Consider the following 21622-nt stretch of genomic DNA (forward strand, 5'->3'; position numbering starts at 1 on the left):
GGCGAGGGCGGCGTCCGCGTGGCTCCTCAGCCTGCGCGGTGCCGGGGCGGCGACAGCCGGGAGGAGCCCCGGGCCGCCAGCTTCTGTCCGCGGCCCTTGGGGTGGGACTAGAGGCACTTGGACTTCTAGCTGCAGAGGTAAATGAAGAGACGAGCTCATTTTAAACTGCAGTGGCGACATTGGCGCGCCAGGGATCTGAGGCTCCCAGCGCGAGGTCTAGGGGTCCCTCTCCAGCTGCTGCAGCCGTCCTGCGCACCCCCGGGTCCCGATGCTCAGGACAGCGTGGCCCTGCCACCTCCCTGGTCTGAGAGGTTTAGGCGAGGGCGCGGGCCTTGGGAATAACTGGCAGGGAGGTGGCAGTCGCTGCAGCCTAGCGTTTTGAACCCAGGAGCACGGTTTTGTGGAAGGAAAAGATCAAAAGATAGGCTCAAGTTGTGCAGCAGGATGGTGGCCTAGCCAGCAGTTTTCAGCAGTTTCTAAATATTTGCTTTTTCTTTTTTAAGCACATACCCATAAAATTGTATCTGTCCCTCTGTTTGACAGTCTGTGTTTAAACTAGCACTTGGAAACAGTGCCCTCTGGGCAGATGCTCAATTTTAAAAACATTGTCCAATACATTAACCATTGCCTTTTTTTCTAGCTGCTTTATTATGGAAATATGCAATACATTTTAGATCACTTTTCCAAAATATAGACCAGCAATCAGAATAGCATATATGCACTTAACAGCAACATGTTAGAAGAGTAAAGTTTTTGTAACTGGATACCAGTTTGCATGTGTGGATAGAATGATTGCATTTTCTGTGGGGACCATTGAGTCCTGAATTACTATGTGGTTAAGATAGAATCAGATTTCAGGAAAGTAGAGATTTGTTGCACGATCCCTGTGTCAGCACATGAATAACATGTTTGAAGGAGAGGCAGGTGTTTTGTGACACCTCAAAATTTGTGTCTTCATCTTAGAGGAAGCCAGGAGTCAAATAGATAATCTATTTACTAAATTCTTAAACTGTCTTAAAATTTATGGTATATATATATATATATAGTAAAGTAATATATTTATGGCATATTATTCTATATGTTAATATACATTATATTTCCTATATGTAAAAGCTGGCAGTTGAGAGTCATGCCCCTAACTCCTGTGGTCCTGGAGATGCAACCGAGAGCTCAGTACACAAGCCAGTGCTCTGCCGCAGAGCCGTGCCCTATCCCAAAGTTGGTTCTTGTTTTAATGGGTTATTTTGCATTTTGTGTGTATTTGTTCTGTTGGAAATACTAACAGTCACTCGGAAAACTTTAAATGTATTCAATTGTCTTTGTTTTCTATATAACAAAATCCAGTAAGTACTGTGTGTCCTGTGATAGACTTTTATCAAAGGAAGTTTCTTTGAACTAGGTTCAATTCACAGTGTAATTGGGGACAGGGGCGTGGAGGGTAGTCTTATGAATTAAGTTATAAGCATGTATTTTATATAAATATATTATAATAAATATTGTAATTTTCAGGGTATACTTTGTTAAATATTTTTTATTTGTCTCCCCCCACCAAGCATTTCATTTAAACCTCACTGCACTAGTCCATTTCTTTTAATATTTATATGCAGCATTTTTGGGGTCATCTCGTACCCTTTCCCAGTACTCCAAAAGAGGGCATAATTATGCTTTAAGCATTGAAATATTTTAACAAGGAGATGGTAGTTTCCTCTTTAATCCTGAAAGGCTCAGATTCCTTTTGCATTGTAATAGTTCCTGGATGAACAGTGCTTGAGTGGTGCTGTTAAGTAAATAGGAATTTATTGTACATTAGAAACCTAATTTTCACCTGATGAGTGGCAGGCGCTGTGCATTTGTTGGCCCACTATGTTTCTGTCTTTCAACATTGTGCCCTGCTGCACAATTAGAGGGTTTAACTCCTGTCTGAAGGTGGGAAGAGACAGCACCAGCCTTGCTGTCCTGGCGGAGTCGGGCCTCAGCTCATTGCCTGGGATTGCAGGACTGGATGACGCACGCTAGATGGCTGGACGAGCGTTGGTCTGGCTGGCTTCCTACTGTGATGTGGGGAGAGTGGATTTCTGAATTGTCTTTTATGTTCAGTAGTAATAAGCAGGGCCTGGGAGCCAACTCAGTAGTATAAGCGCCTGACTGGCATGCACAAGGTCCCGAGTTTGATCCCCAGTACCATTAAAAAAAAAAAAAAAAAAAAAAAATCACTTAAAGCCTCGTCTCTATCATGGAGTTAAGGGCAGGTGTGGAAATTTCAGTGGGAATTACATTTGGCTTTAAGTCTGGGCGTGGTGGTACATACCTGTCATCCCTGTACTGGGGAGGCTGAAAACAGGTGGATCACTACAAGTTCAAGCTGCGTAGTGAGACCCTGTACAAAATACATAAATAAAAATTAAATTAAAAATAGTAGGGGCCGGGGAGATGGCTCAGTGGAATAAGCACTTACCTGGCAAGCACAAGGGTCTGAGTTCAATCCCTGGTTCCGCAAAAAAAAAAAAAAAAAAAAAAGAAAGAAAGAAAATAATAATAAGCAGTGGAAACCAGGTTAAATTTCCTTATTGATGCTGTTCTTAGAAGATTGATATTTTAAACCAATATGTACATGAAAACAGGTGTCACTCCCTCTAGAAAGTCTGATAAATATAAAGTAAGTTGTGGCTGTGGAGATAGCTCAGTAGAATAAGTGCCTGCCTGGCAAGTGCAAGGTCCTGAGTTCAATCCCCAATACCACAAAAATATGAAGTAAGTTATTAGCAGTGTAGTATATAATAAAAGCAATTCTATCGATGTTTCTGGACTGTGTAGCTACCCTGTTTTGAATGGAATTCTCTGATAGTGATTTCCAACGTTTAGCCAAATTCTGAGTGGCGCACAGACTAACTGCGTGTGGGAGCTCTAGTACTGTAGTGTCAGGATGGAGCCCAGCCTCTAAGGCACTGAGCCATGCGACACACCTACCGCTCACTTCGCAGTATGTCCTCACCCATGTAATTCTGTTCAGCAAACATTTGGTGAGTTCCTACCATGTGCCAGGCACCAGGCTGGATGCTTAGGAACAGAAATAAAAGTTTGCTGCCCGGCACATCCTCAACGTGATTGCAGCTTAATATTTTACTATATTTGATCGTAAGGGGTTGCAAGGGGGCTCTTCCTGTAAAGGAGGCAGGCTTAACTCTACTGTAGGTGTGGGGCAAAGCTTCCTGAGGGAGAGTGCGTGTTCAGAGAGCCATGTCAGGGGCATCAGGAGGGTGTCTGAGGCAGAGAAGGGTCACAAGGATGTGTAGACAGATAGGAGCTCAGAGTGCGGCAGGGAGAGGGAGAAACTGGTGTCCCAGCTTCCGTGGCCTTTGTGCATCATGGTAAGAGTTTTAGCTTGGAGGCCCTAAGGAGCTAATATGAGGTCAAAACAGGCTATTTAATTCATTGTCATTATTCTAAATTCTACTTTTGTAAAGCTTTTATTTCATAGATTTGAAATGAATATCATGATGAATAATTTTTAATAGAGCTGGCTTGAGTTTATAGGAATTATTTGCTTTGCTGTTGGTCTTATATTTGTTTCCTTCATTTGAAATAAGGCAAAGCCCACATCCAACTTAACATTTCCTTCTGTTCTCACTGTCATTGATTTATGTCAGAATTCTTATTGTAATTATTACAGCAGTTGTTATGGAAATTAAGTGTGAGATACCATTAGGCTCAGTAATGCTGTGTAATTGAAATCTTAATTATATCTTCTCTTACCCTCTAGCACTCATTGTATCTGTAATTGTACACAAACACATAGACTTACTTACTAAACCCTGAAGATATTTTTATTAGTCAGTCTGATAAAATGTTATGAAATGGGTTTCAAATGCAGTTACGTACACTGCTAATTTAGATCAGTTATAGGTCTATGTGCTATGGTAGAAGACAAGAAAAATAAGGTCTGGGGTGGGGAATTGAAAAGATAAAGGAGACAGACAGAGAGAGAGAGACAGAGACAGACAGACAGAGACAGAGACACAGACAGACAGACAGACAGACAGACAGACTTCACGTATCTCTGTGAAGGCCTCCCAGATATTTACAGAGAGTATGGGGAAGGGCAGAGGTAATGTCGGTGCTCCACTCCATTCACGATTCCTCTCCATGCAGAAATAAAAATTATCTAGGCCATGACGGCTGGTTCAAGGGCACTAGGTAGCGGGCCTGCGTGGTGTTGGAGCAGTTAGTGATGGAGGCTGATCAGCCATGATCAGGTAAGCTTTAGGATCTGATTACCAGCACGGCTGCTGTTCCTCTGAGACATGGCTTGTGTTCCTGCATGCTCAGACCCAGAATGAAATTTATCACAAGCCCCAGAAGGCTTCTGGAGTAACAGTTGCTTGGAACGCTGCCAACTGTCCTGCACTGCCTCCAGCTGCATCTGTAGTCATACGGCCACCGGGGCACAGGCGTCCACTGTACCGGCCAGCAGTGGCTGCAGAGCTACGGGGAAAGTAAAAGGGTGAAAGCAAGCACATGCCCATGTCCGGGACTAGGCGACTCTGCGAAGGAGATTGACGGATGGAGCTATATGTAAAATATCATTATCCATTTCCATTCTTTATTTTTTTTTTTTTTTAGAAAATGTATTGTTTTTTCTACTAATAAACCAAATCATAGGTTTTACCAAACTTATTTTTTATCAGTATATTTGGATATCACATTTTGAATCTTTTTTGGAGGGGCTCTAGGATGAGTCCAAATTTTTATAAGTGATATCATTATAAAGACGTAAGTGCTTTTCCAAGCAGTTTTAAGCAAGACGTTGATTCCTGCTTCATACGCACCACACTCTCGCGTGGCACATGTGGGGGACGGGCCTGTGATGTGGGTGCAGAGCACCATCAGCGGCATGGCGTGGGGAGAAGGGTTGGGCCTGGCTGGCCTGCCTAACCGTGGCTCCTGGACCTCAGGAGAGGGAAGCCCCAGCATGGAGGAGAGGTTGTGCGGCTGCCGGCAGAAAGTGTCTGCATTTGTCTGCTTAGATCTTCACAGCCTTGTTTCTTTCATAAGAATTTATCAGCTCAGTTGTTCAAGTAAGTATCAATATGTTTTAAATTTCAAAGGATTGTCTCATGTGAAAAGAGGGACAACCATCTTTTTTACTCAAAGTCATTTATGTTTGCTGACTATTGAGGTAACACTTTCCTGTAGTAACTTGAACAGGAGATGGTAAGTGACAGTACTGCCTGTGACGTCCCAGCTCCGAGACAGCGCTCGTGGGCATGGAGCTGCTGTTTGCTAGTCTTTTCTCCTGATTGCTTTTATATTTTGCCCCCAGATTTAGCATATTGTATAAGAAGCTTTGTTGAACTTTGGGCTTCACGAGCTCAACCATTTTCTGAAGTATTTTTTCACTACTATAAATCTTTCGTACTGGAACATAAAGCTGACTATCAAAAACCCAAATTGACCCATGAAGATTGGGAGCAGAAAATGATTTTGCATGAAGTACATCTTAGTTCTCTTAGTTGTCAGGAATGGATTATTTTGAAGCCAAAATATTAGAGCATGAGGAGAGCATCCTAGAATCTAAAAGCTGCGTGAGACAGGAATCCAGAGTCAGGACTCTTTGCTCTTCTGTCTCCACGAGCTTGCGATACTCCTCATGGACATACAGCACCGAGAATGGATCCCAGTTGTTTCCAAGACAGAAGCGCAGCCCTCCCTTGGAATCTGTGTGCACAGTGCAAATGCACCCCCAAGCACGCGTATTTGTGGGTGTTTCCAGCCAGGCCTGCCACTCTGAGAGCTCAGAGATGATCTGGAAAGCAGCCAAACTGAGCCCAGGTATGGATAGCTAGGAGGGCCTTTTAGAGAACAGTGGTGACCAATGGGACCAGTGTCATCAGAAATAAGAAGACAGAGACTGTCACTCAAAATAAAGTTCAAAATAGCATGTAGGCTTCCCTGAGGTGGGAGTGTGGCATATGAAAATGGTGTGGCCACGCAGCAGTGGAAGGGTGCTACATGGAGAGCACAGAGTGGCACGTTAACCTCTTTCGTGAGTGCGACAGACACACAACGCCAAATTGGTGCCGATCCACATGTGTTCCTGCTACTTTGACTGTCACTGTTCAGAGCCCTGTAAGATCAGTTATGCTCACGTGCGTACTGGAGAAACAGCAGAATACAGGCTTTCTTCATTGACACCCAAGGATATGCAAAGTAAACCGCGGGGAAGTCCATGTCTCCTTGTCACACCAGAACTCTAGGCTGAAAAACTGGAATGGGCAGGTGTTGCCATGGTAGTGGTGAACCCACCCCCTCTGTGCCAGTGGGAGCAGAGACTGCGAAGAAGGGACCCTGACTGTGATGTCCATTGGATTTCAGTGGCGGATGGCCCAGGAGCCCCATGGGAAAGGAGTGCTGGTTGCAGCATCTGTGCCTCTCCCTGTATATTTGAAGTGTTCTGTATTTTGTTTTGTTTTGTTTTGTTTTGTTGTTGTTGTATATTTTTTTAAACAGCTGTCTTGCCATAGACTGGGTGACTTGGACAAGCACAAATGTGTTTTCTTGCGATTCTGAGGTGAGGGGCCTTGTGAGAACCCTCCCTAGCTTGCACGGGAGTCCTCTTCCAGGATGTTCCCATAGTCCAGTGTGTGTGTTTATACCCCAATTTCTTATGAGGACACTGCACTTATGAGGGCCATTTACTACCCTCAGAGAGCCTGTCACCAAGGCAGTCTCGGTCTGAGGCCCTGGGTGTTGGGATTCAGCGTGCAGAGCTGAGGAAGACAGTTCACAAGATTGCTTTCCTTTCTGTACTCCCGTAGTCCACTGCTACCATGGATTGAGCCCTCGCAAACTCATTTTGAAATGTAATTCCCTTCGTGAAGTCTGAAGAGGTGGGAACCTAGTCTCTCAATGATGTTTTAGGTAGAGACAACAGGAAATGGCTGGACAAGACAAGCTCACTGGGCCGCAGCTGCCTGGGTTGAGTTCTGGGGCCTTCCAAATGGGACAGAAGCCAGAAATCACACGGTGCAGTTCCTGTATGTTGTCATTGATACTCTGTGCTATCTTAGGACTTTGCCATTGAGAAAGCCATTGCCAGGTGTGCTGCCAGGCCTCACACCTCCAGAACTGTGAGCCAAAATAAGCCTTTTCCCTTTATAAAGTAGCCTGCCCCAGGAATTTCATTACAGTGATGAAAAACGGACCAGTACAGTAGTGAAGCTTAAAAATGTAAGGTCGCATAGCTGGTATGATGGATAAGCAGGATTCAGAGTGTGCTGTTTCCACCCAAATGTTGTTTTCCTCATTCTGTACTCCCGTAGCCTCCTAGAGGCATGCCCTGACACTCGTCACGTCTGGCTTTTCCCCCAGAACCAAGGGACTTAGAGAAAACAATTTTACTGCCTCGAGAAGAAATGCAAGAAAAGAAAAAAAAATGCTCAAAACACTGAAGTCGTCTAACACTGCGTGTTTGCTGAAGTAGAAGCTAGTGTCCATGGAAAGGCGTGAAGGCACAGAGCAGTAGATGTCGAGCAGGAAATAATGGGGGTGTGGCCCAAAAGGAGCACAGTGAGGGTTACTGCAGGCGAGTGCGAGGAGAACAGTGCTGAGCTTTCATCTGGCTGGCGCAGCAAGAAGTCCCAAGGCCTGTGTCTTGGAATGCGCAGTCCACTGCTGCCATGGATTGAGCCCATAGCAAATAGTGGTTTGGTGCATATAAATAAGCCAAAGATTTTGATAAAATAAGCTTCAAGCATAGATTAGAACTTCAGGGTAAGGCTTAGTTTATGGCCAGCCACTCATCCAACAAGAGGAGTGGCCTCGCAGGCCACAGGGGACAGCTGCAGGTCTGGGAGAGCTGTTGGACTGAGTTTAGAAATCCAGCCTTCCACGAAGCAAGTTTGTATTCTAGTGGACTTTCACATGTCAGTAATACCAGTGTTTGAAGTCACCACCAAAAGTGTTTGACTGAAATTGCAAGGAAAAACAATTGTTATGTTAAGTTACTAATTATGTGAATGGTACTATGAGAATTTAAACTAAGAATAAATGATTGTTTGCATTATCATTTTATATCATTTTCTAAGAAGTTGAGGGTTTTGATGGTAGCTTTGCTCTGGAATGAAGTAGGCAGCTCTACCGAGAGGCAGTGGGGCTGACACCTGCTTGTGTGTGTCCTTCTGCCTTAGCCTTCTGTGGGCAGAACGTGCTCTTTAAATAATCTTCCTCTTCGTCTTGGTCCCATCGCATTGCTATATTTGGAGGTGTGTGATGCGGTGCACATCCTGTCACAGATCACATCTTCTTTTCTCTTGAGTGCGCTGAAGTTGCATCCTCTCTTGCCTTCTTTCTCTGCAGGTAAGAACAAGTGACTAGAAAAGCTGATTGTGGAGTCACCTGCTATGGCGCGGAGAAGATTTGATTGCCGAAGTATTTCGGGCATGCTAACAACAGCTCCGCAGACTCCAATCAAAATGGAAAACTTCAATAATTTCTATACACTTACACCTAAAGAGCTTGGGAGGTAAGAGAGCTGTGGCGGTGTGCTCTGCTTAAGGTCACTTTGTGGCTTCTGTTCCTGTGGTTCTGCTCAGAAGTCCACCTGGGGCCACTACCATGATGAGAATGTAGTCACCCATCTGTCCCTAAGGCAAGCTGAGGGGTTGACTGCAGACGCCTTGGGGAGTTTATTTGCCCCCCGCCCCATGCTGGGGGCCTGCAAGGTCTCCGTTCTCTGCAGCTGTGCTGGGACAGGCCACTTAGCATGGTGCATGCTGAGCCCAAATCTGGGCTCTGTCACCAACTAGGTGCGTGACCTCAATTGATGACTGGACTTTTAGTGCCATAGTTAGCACATCTTAAGAAGGAATAGAGGTAAATTTATCTGTTCTGAAGGTCCAGTTTCTTAATACTTGTAAAGTGCTTAAAACAGTTTCATGTAAGTTTGTGTTTAACATTTTTTAATCCCTAAGATGTTGTACATGGCTTTAAAAAACAGGAGATCCACTCTCATTTCTTTCCTAAATTAAACAAAAGCCAGTAACTCATGTCTGGCAGTGTAATTTATAGCTGTAGTACAGAGAAAGTGGGCTCTGTGGAGCACAGTCTTGAGCAGTTCTTCAGCTTAACTGAGACGCTTTATCTTAAAGGCAACTAATGGTTGGAAAAGGTGGCCAGTCTGTGTCTTTAGCTTGATTTTAGTTCTCCTAGAACTTTCGCGTTGGAAGGACTTGGCTCCTGATGCGGCTTCTACGCAGAGCAGCAAGCTTCCCCAGTAGGCTGTTGCTTGGGGTCAATGTGAATGCCTCACTGAGGGGGAGCTCTCTACCTCAGAAGTTGTCTGCTCTGTTTTGTAGCACCTTGTTAGCACAGAGTACCCTCCTTTCCACTCGGCTAGTACCTGCCAGTAGATGCGGTGCTCCTTTCGTAGATGCACGTAATGTGCATACATGCAGTGACTCTTCAAATACCTGAAATAGCTAAGCACTGACAGTTTCCGTCCATGCTTATCAGGAGATCTGATTTCCAGACAGCCTTCCGCGATGCCGTGGCCTCCTGCTGGGGCCTTCGTGTGCTCGCTGCTGCTCTGAGTGGGAGGCCTGCTGGGCCACCCCACTGTTACTATCTTAGGGTATTTCGTCAAGGATGCCCAAGAAGCCTTAGGACTCAGCCTCCTCTCTCCATGCTTTCTGCCCTCCTGCCTGCCTCGCCTTCCCTTCCCCTCTCCCTCCCTTCCCCTTCTTCTGGCTTTTCCCTCCAGTAACATCACATCTGTGTTGTGCAGCATCTCATAACAGATTAGAAGAGAGGGACTGAGCTAGAAATCAGTTGCGTTGTCTTTGTTGTTGATATAAAGTTGTGATGGGCTTAGTTGTGTGGTTTCCATTTTGCTCTGCGAGAAGGTGCTCTAAAGGTCCCTATTTACTTTTATTAAAAAACTGTACGGCATTTGCACTGCTTAGGGAATTAGGTAAGCAAAGCTTTCAACAGTGCATAAGACACAAAACATTTACTCCATTTTTCCAAGTTACTACTTTGATGGATAAGTATACTAAATTTATTATGTTAACTATGCAAAATAAGAGAAACTGTAGCAGGTACAAAGTATATACTTTATACTTTAAAGTTTTTATTTTAATAAGATATTTTATATACTTTATAGTTTTTTTTTTTTTTTTTACAAAAATAGAATTTAGGATGAGAATGATGTCACTAATATAACATTTTTATAAATGAGGTGCCGTCATATCATAAATGCCAATAATAAACTTGAATGAGCATGCTTTTTTTTTTTTTTTTTTTTTTTTTTTTAACACTTCAAGGCAAAAACTTATGGTAGAACCGGATTAAGACAAATTCACATTGCCAGTGTCCCATCTTGTATCTCTGGGAAGGAAACCCACATAGTGTCTGAGTTATGGGGTAGCGGGTCAGGTACTAAATGCAGATTTAATTAGCCTTAATAGATTAAAAAAAAAAATCATTCCTTTTCATCTAACAAAAGCTTGCTTAAAGTATTTCCAATATTGTAGCTAATCTTAAAAATGCTATATTTTTGTACAGTGGAAATTGGGATCATAATCTTGTTTTTCCTGAGGGTTGCATATTTTGTAGCACGTAAACATAACGTGCTAGCATGTGGTGAACTGCAAAGTTATCTTGCTATGTCAACTGATTCCTTAAAACTTGATTTTAAGATGTCAGTGTTTAGGAATGTATTTTTTGTTATCAGTCTGAAGGAGAATACATAAAAGTTAAGTGCACTTTTTTTTCTTTTTACCAGGCTCAAGCCGTTTGCCTGGTTCCTGTTTTTTTTTTTTACCACATTGGGTAGATTTTCCGCCCTCCCCCAGGGGAGGCGAGGTTTCACAGGACTTGTGGTCAGAAGGCCCAGGCAGATTCAGAAGTGAACGTCAGCTTCCTCCGTAGCCGCCCTCCCAGCCCGGATGGCTACTGCGTGTGCTGCAGTGAAGGAGGCGGGTGACCGACTGCCGGACATGCACTGGGGGGACCTGCAGGGCCTCCTCTTTCGGGTGCCTCCGGCCTGCCATCCCTGGGGGTCTCGAATGTTGGTTCAGTTTGGTGTGGGAACCTTGCATATTGAAGAATACTGCTGATACTTGAGTAGTATTTTAGAATTGAAAATAAATGCCTGACTTTTTCCTAAGACATCTGATAATCATGGTAAGAATATTTATCTTGCTGAGTATGCACACACATATAAAATTTTATTGGAATCACAAATTTTAAAAATAGAAATATCCCGTATAGGACACAGACTAGCCAAGTCAGTGCTGTTACCAGCGGGCCCAACGCCGGCGGTTTGCGACAGCATCGGTGCCCCAGTTCCTGTTCTGTGTGCGGTGGCTGAGAGCAGATTTCTGTATGAAGTCACACAGGCCTCTCCCCGTGGAGCTTCCGCTTGGTGGCCACAGAGCAGATGACCACTGTCCCTGTCCTTGGGCCTTTGTCCTGACTCAGTCAGTGCTCGCTGGCGGGACACCCGAAATGGAGAGCAGACACTCTGCTGAAGTGCGCTCTTCGTTCCGAGGGAATCCTAGCTTGTAAATAGAGCCATGAGGTTATAGCAGAACTAAATTGCCACAACTGGGACTGGGAAACTATTTGTTTTTTGAAGTATAATTTTCTTGGCCAACTAGTTTCTGTTTCCTGAAATTTACATAGCTAACTTCTTCATAAAACCTGAAGTTTCCTTTCTGTTTTGGACAAGTCTTTGCTTCTGAATCTAAGAATTGGCGCAGTGCATTAAACCTTGTAGAGAAAACCTCGGAGAGCAACGAGGGGCACCACTTTAAAGGGATGGATTGTGTTATGCTGACTACAATTGAAATGTAGACGTTCACAGTCCAGTTTAGTTCTTGACAAAATTCCCTATGCAACATTTCATGCCTTATGGGAGTCTTAATCTGACTCAGTTTCCTCAGTGCAAAATTTGTAAAGCACCAGTGACTTTGAATAAAAAGTTAAGGGATTGACTTAGTTTTTGTGTATGGTTATTGCAATGTATCTATTTGTGTTCCTTGTTTATAGAGTGAGAAGTACGTTGTAGTTAAACATTCTCAAATCTGAGCACTGCTTTCAAAGAATCAAGTTTGTACATGCATGTTCATTTACTTGAGGTATATTTTAATAAATGTAGGAGTCAGATTGTAGCTCAATTACTCTTATTGTGCATTACTTACTAGCTAAACCTTTTCACTTAGTTTTGCAGTGGTTTTCACTGCCCTCAATTTTGGATGATTTGGGGAAAAATGGGAATGTTTGTCACTCTGGTCCTTGGGATAGCAAGTGAAAACAATCAAGCATCTGTTCCTCCACCCCCTAAATATCAATTGTGTTAAAGATGATTTTCCTTGATAAGAGCTGATCCATTGTTCTAGAAGAGGGAATTGGGCGAGAGAAGTTGTGGAACATAAGTTAAGATTTATGCCTGATAGTTAGTATCCTAAACTAGAAAGCAGCTTGAGCCTTAAGGTAGAGGTTCTCAATTTTGGATCCTCCATGCTTCAGGCTTGGGAGGCTACTAGATGGGGCTTCAACATCTGAAAAACAGAGGTTTCAAAATCTGGAAACGAGTGTGAACTCCCTATTGGGGTGCATGCGCATTTGCCTGGGCAGGCAAGCTAAAAGCACGCATTAGCTGGTAGTCCATAACTCAGAATAGCTTTGGCTCTTTATAAAGCTAAATATTTGTTGGCTGTAGACATATAACAAACACACATACCAATGAAAACTAATTTTTATGTTTTTTTAAATTGTGGTCAAGGAGCTAAGCACTAGTGTTAGGAAGAGCTGACAACATACTTATTCCTGAAATGATGAACATGGCCTTAACAGTGTATTGTTCCTAACAGTCCATTTCATTAACTTTCTTAGTTGTTGGTTTTTTTTTTTTTGATACCTTTCCTATATTTTATTTAAAATCAATAGTAAAATGATAGTTCCTTTACACATTAAAAATCCACAAAGATAAGACACAAGAGTTTCTAGTGTCTAGTTACCATAATAACAGGTTTAGACACTGGCGGCTGAGTAAATACCACTCAAAGATTCAGTACAATTCCCAAACATTGTTAATTTGCTATTTTTGTTTTGAAAATAATGTACCATACTTATTGTTGTATGTTATTGTTTGTTTATGCTATTTATTCTTGCTTTTGTTTTTTATTTTAATCTTTTTTTCATAATTTTATTGAGAAATAAATAGCAATGATTGTCAGAGGTCTTAGACTGATCTTGCGTCTGGTAGTGGCCTCATAGAGTGTTGAGCATGATTAAGAGATGTTCTGATAAAACAACTCACAAATTATGATGCAAAGTTCTTAAGCATGTTAAAATTCATGTTTCAAGGCAAAATTGTTGCACTAATAAAACTAAACAAGTCATGTACCCATTTTTCATTTGACTTTTTTTTTTTTTAAGAAAAAGTATTCTGATTAACAAGTCAGCGTGATGCCCCGATGAGGGTCAGTCTTTGGAAATGGAGCTGTTTAAATTAGCTTGACCGAGTTCCATATCTTCTCTGTGGTCCACGAAACAGAATAGCATTTGCTGAATAGAATTGTTGCGATACTTCAACGCAATAATTTATGTCAAGTGTATGGCTTGGCGTAGGCATGCAAATGAGGTGATATGCTTGCAATGATGACGTGTCATATTAGTAGCAAAGAATAACTATAATTGTGTCTTACCCTGCTATTCCACTTTGTCCTTTACTTTGTGTGTGTGTGTGTGTGTGTGTGTGTGTGTGTGTGTGTGTGGCTGGCTGGCGGGTTGGCTCAGCCCACCCTGGAGGCGAGGCTGGCACAGCATGTGCTGCCGGGAATCAAACCATGGTCCTTTCCTGCGCTCGCCTATGTTTGCCTAAGCAGGCTCTTTAGACTGCTGAGCTGTCTTGCTGGCCCTGTCATTTGCATTTCTACATAATATTGTGCATGTTATAGAAGCACGTATGATATTTGCTTCAGTTTAGAGAATAAAGACACATTCTTCATACCATGACTATTTGAAAGATTGGGCTTTATATTTCACTTGTAACCATATCTGTTGGTTGTTCTTTGTGGAAGAGCTAAATTGCTTGTCCTTTCCTCCCCACTGCCCCACAGAGGAAAATTTGCTGTGGTCAGACAATGTATATCAAAATCTACTGGCCAAGAATATGCCGCAAAATTTCTCAAAAAGAGAAGACGAGGACAAGATTGTCGAGCAGAAATTCTGCATGAGATTGCTGTGCTTGAGCTGGCCACGTCTTGTCCCCACGTGATTAATCTCCATGAGGTCTATGAAAATGCCAGTGAGATCATTTTGATACTAGAATAGTAAGTATAATACATTTTAATAAATTTAAGTTACCCATTTTAATTGATAGGATGTAGTGCTTTGAATATGGCAAATATAAAAATGATAAAAATATGGTAAAAACTTATGTCTGTTGATACAATATTAAAGAGACAGTATATTTAAATATTTCACACACAAAAATGAAAAGAAGTTACCACTCAACATTTGGGGACTAGGGTGAAATAATTGTAATTTTATCTTGGTAATGGCACAGAATTTGGAATTTTTTCCTGAAAAACAATCTAATGGGCAATTTTTTTTTTCCTGTATTTTAGGGAAGGGTCTACAGGGTGTTCAGGGTCTCACTACTAGATCAGACTCAGTGATCCTCCTGTTTACAGCCTCCCAAGTGCTGGGATTACAGGCATGCACCACCATGCCCAGTGTCAATTGCCATCTCAGCGCGCCTCAGGCACAGGGCCAGCACAGCAGCCTGGGGATCGAACCCCCAACCCCTGTGCTAACGGGCAAATAGAATTGAAGTCACTTGTGTGTTTTGTCCATTTATTTGGAAAATACCTCCAAGGAAAAGATCCCAGGAGAACAGAAAAGTGAGCGCCTGGTGCACTGCTTAACGAGGAAACACAGTATATGCAGTGTGCTTAGCACTGTGTTAGAAATTGTAACAGTAAGAAATAAAGTGTGCATCTTGCTAAGGAAAAGTCGAAGCCCCCAGAGAGTTGCCAGTGCTGGAGTGGTACAAGTTGAGGATGGTTGTGATAACCAGGGTTGCTGCCCAGCAGGTTGACCTGCTGCTTTTCAGTAGTGCCTAGTATTGCTGCAAGGATGCAGAAAGTATGTGTGAACATCTGCAACAACTGGAAGCATCAGCTAAGTTTATGTTTAGTACCTTTTGGGTTCTGACAGTTTGTAATAAACTAAATCTATTTTATATTAAACAAGGTAAGTTATTTTTGGGAAAAAATGTATTAACCATAGTAACAGGCTGGTGAGATACCTCAGGGCACTAAGCACCTGTTTAGGCAAGCACAGGGACTGAGGTTCAATCCCTGGTGCCACATGCCATGCCTGCCCCACCCCCGGGCGCAACGAGCCAGCCAGTGCTGGGGAGGCTGAGACAGGAGCATCACTATGAATCCAAGCTGTGTGGGGAGACCCTGCACCAAATACGCTCAGAACCATAGTGACTACTTTTATAGCTATCTTGCATCATAGCCTTTTTGAATTTAAAAGTGTATTACCTTTATTTTAGTATTCATTTTAAGAATGCAGAATCTGTGCATGTATATGTATAATTTTTAATCAATTTTTGTGTCAGAAAATAGATTTTTGCCTGGAATCAACTTGAAAATGAAAATGCTGATTTTCTAAGTTGTAAACTAACAAGTATTTCCTTAACTATAAATACTGTGTACATTTCCCAGAGCACCAAGATTCACATTCAGACATATTATAGCATCTGTCAGTTACCCACTTGCATGACATCTGCATGTTTGAACTATATGAAAAGTAGCCAGCGTTTTTCAAAATGAGTAATGGAATGCTAAGCTTGGAGGATGAGTGTGCGTCGGGACGTTGGCTGCTTCCATAAACTCTGCTTAGGGCTTCACCTAAACAGCAGCAACAAAATATATTAAACTGTTTTGACACGTTTTATGGCTAGACCTTGTTCAGACGCTTGTGAAAATTGACTCGGGTACAGCACCTGTAAACTACAACTCTTGCTGCTGTGTACGTATCTCCGTGAAAGGGGACGCACCCAGCATGTGTTTGAGTGGATTAGTATGTTCATTACCAGAGTGACAAAGTCTCACCGAAGTTTACTGCTGAGATTTTGGCACCATTCCTGTACCTGTCGCTTCTGAGGTGGTCTGATCACATCAGATAGTTTTAGTTGATGGTAAAAATTAGACGAGAGAGGGTTTTTTTTGATAAAGTGGCTAATTTTTATGGTAAAAATAAAATGGTGTAATCTGTCACTCTTAGAACTATTAACCAGTGTGTGTGTGCATGCGTGTGCTTGTATGTCCCTGTGCAGGTACCTTGTTACAGCAGGGTCTGCTCGTCCACTACTCCTTCTTCCTGTTTCTATTCCTAATTCCTGTGAACTTCTGCAATCTGCCGCTTGTGTTGCCTGTTGCCTTCTGCCTCTGAACTTTTCCTCACTGTCGATTCTCTGCCCGTGTCCCTCTCTGGGCATTGTGGAGTCCTGCAGCGCAGAGTCAGTGTCCTGTCCTGAGGGGAGGTCCAGAGGGCCGGCGGCTGATGGTCACAGTGCTGTTCTTAAAGCAAGCAGAAAAGCCTTAGCACACTTTTCCTGTTTATAAAAATAATACCTATTCATTAGATTCAAAAGATCTTAGAAATAAAAGATGTAGATATGCAAACTGTGATTACTTCTTGACACATTCTTGTACTTTACAATCCTTCTTATTTCTTGATCTGTACATGTGTAGCTTCAGAAGCAAAACTGCGAACTACCAGCTATATTCTCTTGTAACTCTTTCACTTAAGAATGCATTATGGGCATATATATATATATTTCTAAAACTGAATTTTAATTGAGCAAAGATTTTTTAAATTACCTTCAAAATCAGGGTTCAACAAGAAGCCCCCAGATCCAGAAGGGCTAGATGCTGGTGGGAGGAAGTCAGTGCCTGTTGCTCTGTTATGTTAGTAACTGGAGGGTCTGAACCCTTGGCCCACATCAGACGTGCTGCACGCCTGCAGGGGCCGCCGCGGCCTCAAAGCAGCTCTGGTGCTCAACGCTTGCTGTACAGTATCCGACTAAATCTGACGTGTGCAGGTGGAGCGCTGACTCGCGTGTCACCAGAGGACGCACAGGCATCTGCCTTGTCCCTGTGTGCGTGCCGTTGGTGACAACCACACCATCATCCGTGGCCCTGCTGTGCTTCCTCAGCTTGTCCCGGGCCTGTGTCGTGCAGAATGTCCAGCAAAGAGCTTGTTTTCAGAGGTCCTGGAGCTTAGCTCCTCACGTCCTTATTTGCTGATCGCTGTATTAGTAATGTCAGATCACGCAATATTATTTGAAATACATCTTGAATGCTTTTGGAGAAATATACTTGGACCACTGGCTGTTTTGAGGCAGTTTGCTTAATTAAAATCAGACCGTGTAACCAGAGAGGGAAGAGTGAAGGGGTTGCTATTGTCATTCTCCCTTCAGGGACCTTGAGAGGGCTGCAGGCCCACCAGGAGGAGTTTAGTACACACTGTTCATGGAGATGAAATTATTTTAGGGGGAAACAGAATGAACATAAGTGTCTCCCTGTACCGTGCTCTGGAGCTCACCACTGTGACCCAAGTGCGGCACGCTCCACTCCAGCTCGCATGTTTTTGGTTCCTTGGGGCAGAGACGTAGGTCATTTTCCTCAGAAGTAGCCAGGGTCATGATGGCAGGGTGCGCTGAAGCCTTGCCTGGAGCCTCCTGCTGCTCCCTAGGAGCTGTGCCACCATGCTTCTGCAGCCACAGGCAGCGCGTAACGAGTGAAGGCTGTGGCTTCTGTGGCACCTGTGCTGGTGACTCAGTGGCAAGTTACAGGTGCGGGTGCCTTGGACTCAGGACGCCTCTGGGGCCATCATCATGTCCCTCGGGGCTCCCATGATGTGCATATGACTCATTTCTTCTCCTTGGCGCTCCCGGGGGCTTCTCAGGCCCAGTGTCAGCCCCCCTGCAGAATGACTGCCGCCTTTCATTCACTGTCAGTCAGCAGGCATGCACTGTGCCTCGCATGCGCCCGATGCCAAGCTTGGTGCTCTCGGCCAAGAACCAGGGAGCAAAGAGGTGAAAGGAACGGCATCTTCTGGAGTGACTTGCTGCCTAGCAACATGAAATATGTTCTACTTGGACATTCCTGAGCATAAACTGATGCATAACCACCTGGATTGTTTTCTTGTGCATGATATTCTTATTACCATTTTTATGTTATTTATACTTAACCCTCAAAAATCTCTTGAATATAGTGAGATTCATTTTGCAGATGGGGAAACACCAGGACTGGAAGTGACAGGCCCTAAGTGATAGTGCTGGTAAATAGCAGTTAGCGTTTCCGTTCAGATTATTTGATTCCAAGCCTGGGGATTCATCACTATGCCTTTTGGGCATTCTTCAGATTTCAAGTCTTTAGACACACTGTTGCTTTCTGGTCCCAAGTCTTCTACAGGAGTCTGCAGTGCAGAGCACCGGCTAACAGCGTAGGTTCTTAGCCATACCGCAGATTCCTGTTGTGCCCGTGTTTACCGTGTGACTCTTTACATGCTGCTTAATGTCTTTAACCTTGTTTTATCTGTGAAATGGGAATAACAGCGTGCATCCTCTGCTTGTCACGAGGCTCAGAGTAGGTGACAGTCACAAGCTGCACGCAGATTTGTGTGTATGCAGAGCAGAGCGCAAAGCATTAGCTACTGCTTTTATTTTTATTCTACAGTTAAGGCAGATTGTAACGTTAGTAGATTATCAGGTGGCTCAGGTTTGTTAAATTTTCAAGTATTACTACCTGGTTTGTCTTCTTACTTATTTTATTATTTGAAGAGCTCCGTGCGCTCTGCTGCTCTTAAGTGTGTTGGTGTGTCCCTGTGCACACGGACACTTAGGCGGCTGTGTGTCTTTGCCTTAACAGGTATACAGTATCCAACAGTTGTTTGTAGTTTAATGATTTTAAGTTTCTATTCCTTGGATTTTATTTCAGTGCTGCAGGCGGGGAAATTTTCAACCTGTGTTTGCCTGAGCTGGCTGAAATGGTCTCTGAAAATGACATTAGCAGACTCATTAAGCAAATACTTGAAGGAGTTTATTATCTACATCAGAATAACATTGTGCACCTTGACTTGAAGGTAAGGTGAAGAGTGACGTGAAGTGGCGCAGCGGGTGTGCCCTTCTCTGCCCTTGACGTGCGTGTTTCTAAGCTAGTGCTGAGAGGAGGTGGCCATATCCGGATTCTAGGCGATGCTGGGTGCCCTCTTTGCCTGCTCACTGTGCTTCAGGGATTTGGTTTTCTACTGGCTGACTGCAGTGACTATGTCTACACAGCTCAGACCAGTGGGGACCGCTTCAAAGGCCCCGTTCTGTGTGTCTTCCTTCCCTGGTCACCTCACTCCATGCCTGTCAGAGAGCCACAGGTTGTACCTGCCTTCGTCCGAGTGACCGCTTCAGGTCCCCCGGGTTTTCATCTCTGCCTCCGCAGATGTGTGTCCGCTAGCTCCCTTCCTCCCTCCCACGACACTCAGCCATCTTGCTCTCGCGGCTCTCAGTCTCTGGCCCCTTCCAGATCATTCCGGCTCCCTGCCGAGCTCGGACACTTCGGCCTGCATGTTGGCATTTCCCTGCCCTCCTCCGCAGTTGCCCTGTGACCTTAGCGCCTGTCCATGTGTCTCTAGCGAGGAGCCCTGGACTCTGCTCTGTCGTCTCCCTATGTGACCCTCTGTCTCCCACTACCCTGTTCATCGTCCCCACATCCCAGATCTCTGCCGAGGGCCTGCGCTTATTTCCAAATCAGCTTTCAGCTCTAGAATGGACACCAGGCAAGTGTCCTGTAGGAGCTCTAAAACGCGCGTGTTGCAAGCTGCACTTGTCTTGCCCTCCTTTCTTACTCCTTTTTCAAAGGGGAAACTCCAGCCGGGCTCTTTTCTTATCTTTGGCTCTCTGGGGCGGGGGCCTGCGGTGAGCTTTTCCTGCCCAGCAGCCATCCCATTTCCCACGGTGGCGTGACATACTGGGAAAGAAGCAACCCAGCGGGCGCCACGTGATCGCGCTGTGGGTGGGCTCCTGCTTGTCAGAAACCACATACGCTGTACAGCATTTCGTGGCACTTTTGAAGTAGGGATGCCACATAAACCTCTATAAAGCTGACTTCGTGCACCTTACAGCCCGGCCTTCACACAGCAGAGCTCTTTGCCCTTGCCCTGTATCCTTTCAGTAATACACAAGGAGGAGATTGCCCCAAGTAGGAGATGTCAGGATCCGTTGCGTGGACGTTGGGAGCAGCACTCGTGTGTGTGCATGGGCTTGGGTAGCTGCAGGGAGCTGGGTCCTAGGCCTCCGGCCACGTGCCCATCCTTTCAGGAGGCAGTGGGTGGCGTGGCCACTTATCTCCAACCGGAGACCGACATTCTCTAATTGAATGTTAAAGCACTTATAATTTTTTGTTCTTTTTCTTTTTTTTTAGCCACAGAATATACTATTAAGCAGTGTATATCCTCTTGGGGACATAAAAATTGTAGATTTTGGAATGTCTCGAAAAATTGGGAATACATGTGAGCTTCGGGAGATTATGGGGACACCAGAATACTTAGGTAAGGATCTGCCTTTATTTTCTACACCATTTGGAGTTTATGAAGTGTGGTGCGGTGCAGTAGCGCTTGCTGAGCACCTGTGAGGCCTGGGTTCTGCCTCGCTCAGAAATCAGGCAAGGACAACACAAACTCTGCCGCTATGTTTTCCCGGTGTGTAATTTCAGGGTTCATCTAGTTGAAGTACTTTGACACACTCAACCTTGGTTGTGCCACGAATCGTAGTGAATGCAGGGACACTAACATGTTCCCAGCTCAGAGGGGTTAAGTAACATGCATGGCAGGCTAAGCGTTGTGTAGTAGGACTTCGTACAGATATAAGGAGAAAAGTAGCCAGGCAGTTAGGAACAGAAGAAATACAGAAAAAATAAAGCAGGTCATCAGGTGCCTTTGACAGCCTCGAAAGCCTGGTTGCTGGGTGGACCTCACCTTTTCCTCTGTGGTCCCAGCTCCAAGCCTGTGTGCAGCACAGGTATCTTTGGTTTTGCTAGAATTGTTGGCAGGAGAGTTCGCTGTTGCTACTGCCTGTAAATGTGACGTTTTCTATAGAGCACTGAAAGGAGGGATTTGAGAAAAAAGGTACCAAAAAGAAACCAGGGGTTAGATGATCCAGAATACTGTGCTCAACCAAAAATTAGGTCATGCATATGAAAGATTAAGCTGTGTGAAGCAGCGCATGGAGTATTTTGACCTGTAGGAGAAATATATTCACCTTTTCGTCATTGCTTATGTGGCTGTCCCTAGACAGACAATAAAGATACGCAGCTAAACCCAACACTGACCACTTAGCCAGGCAGTTGTTTCCAGGAGAGAAAAACAATGCAAACGACTAACTTTCAGTGTTCAAATGGACCACAGTGTTGTGGAGTGAATGGTTGTGATTTTTGAAGGCACACTCACAAGAGAATGTGAAATGGTTGTAGGAAGCTTACCAGCAATTACCAAATAGGTGGACATTAGAAAAGAAATTTGTTGGGGGGCCTGGCTCTAGCTCAGT

General features: G+C 44.1%; 1 protein-coding gene across 1 annotated transcript in view; it reads left to right on the top strand.

Annotated features, from left to right (window-relative positions):
• Stk17b (serine/threonine kinase 17b) overlaps positions 1 to 21622 on the top strand; it is a 26744-nt gene that overhangs the window by 487 nt on the left and 4635 nt on the right. The window contains exons 2-5 of the mRNA XM_004628612.2: positions 8356 to 8521; positions 14124 to 14336; positions 19026 to 19170; positions 20502 to 20628. Coding sequence (XP_004628669.1) covers positions 8400 to 8521; positions 14124 to 14336; positions 19026 to 19170; positions 20502 to 20628 — 607 coding nt within the window. The 5' untranslated portion in view covers positions 8356 to 8399. The remainder of the gene's footprint in view (positions 1 to 8355; positions 8522 to 14123; positions 14337 to 19025; positions 19171 to 20501; positions 20629 to 21622) is intronic.

The sequence above is a fragment of the Octodon degus genome, unplaced genomic scaffold (genome assembly GCF_000260255.1).
Source record: "Octodon degus isolate 3935 unplaced genomic scaffold, OctDeg1.0 scaffold00025, whole genome shotgun sequence".
NCBI lineage: Eukaryota > Metazoa > Chordata > Mammalia > Rodentia > Octodontidae > Octodon > Octodon degus.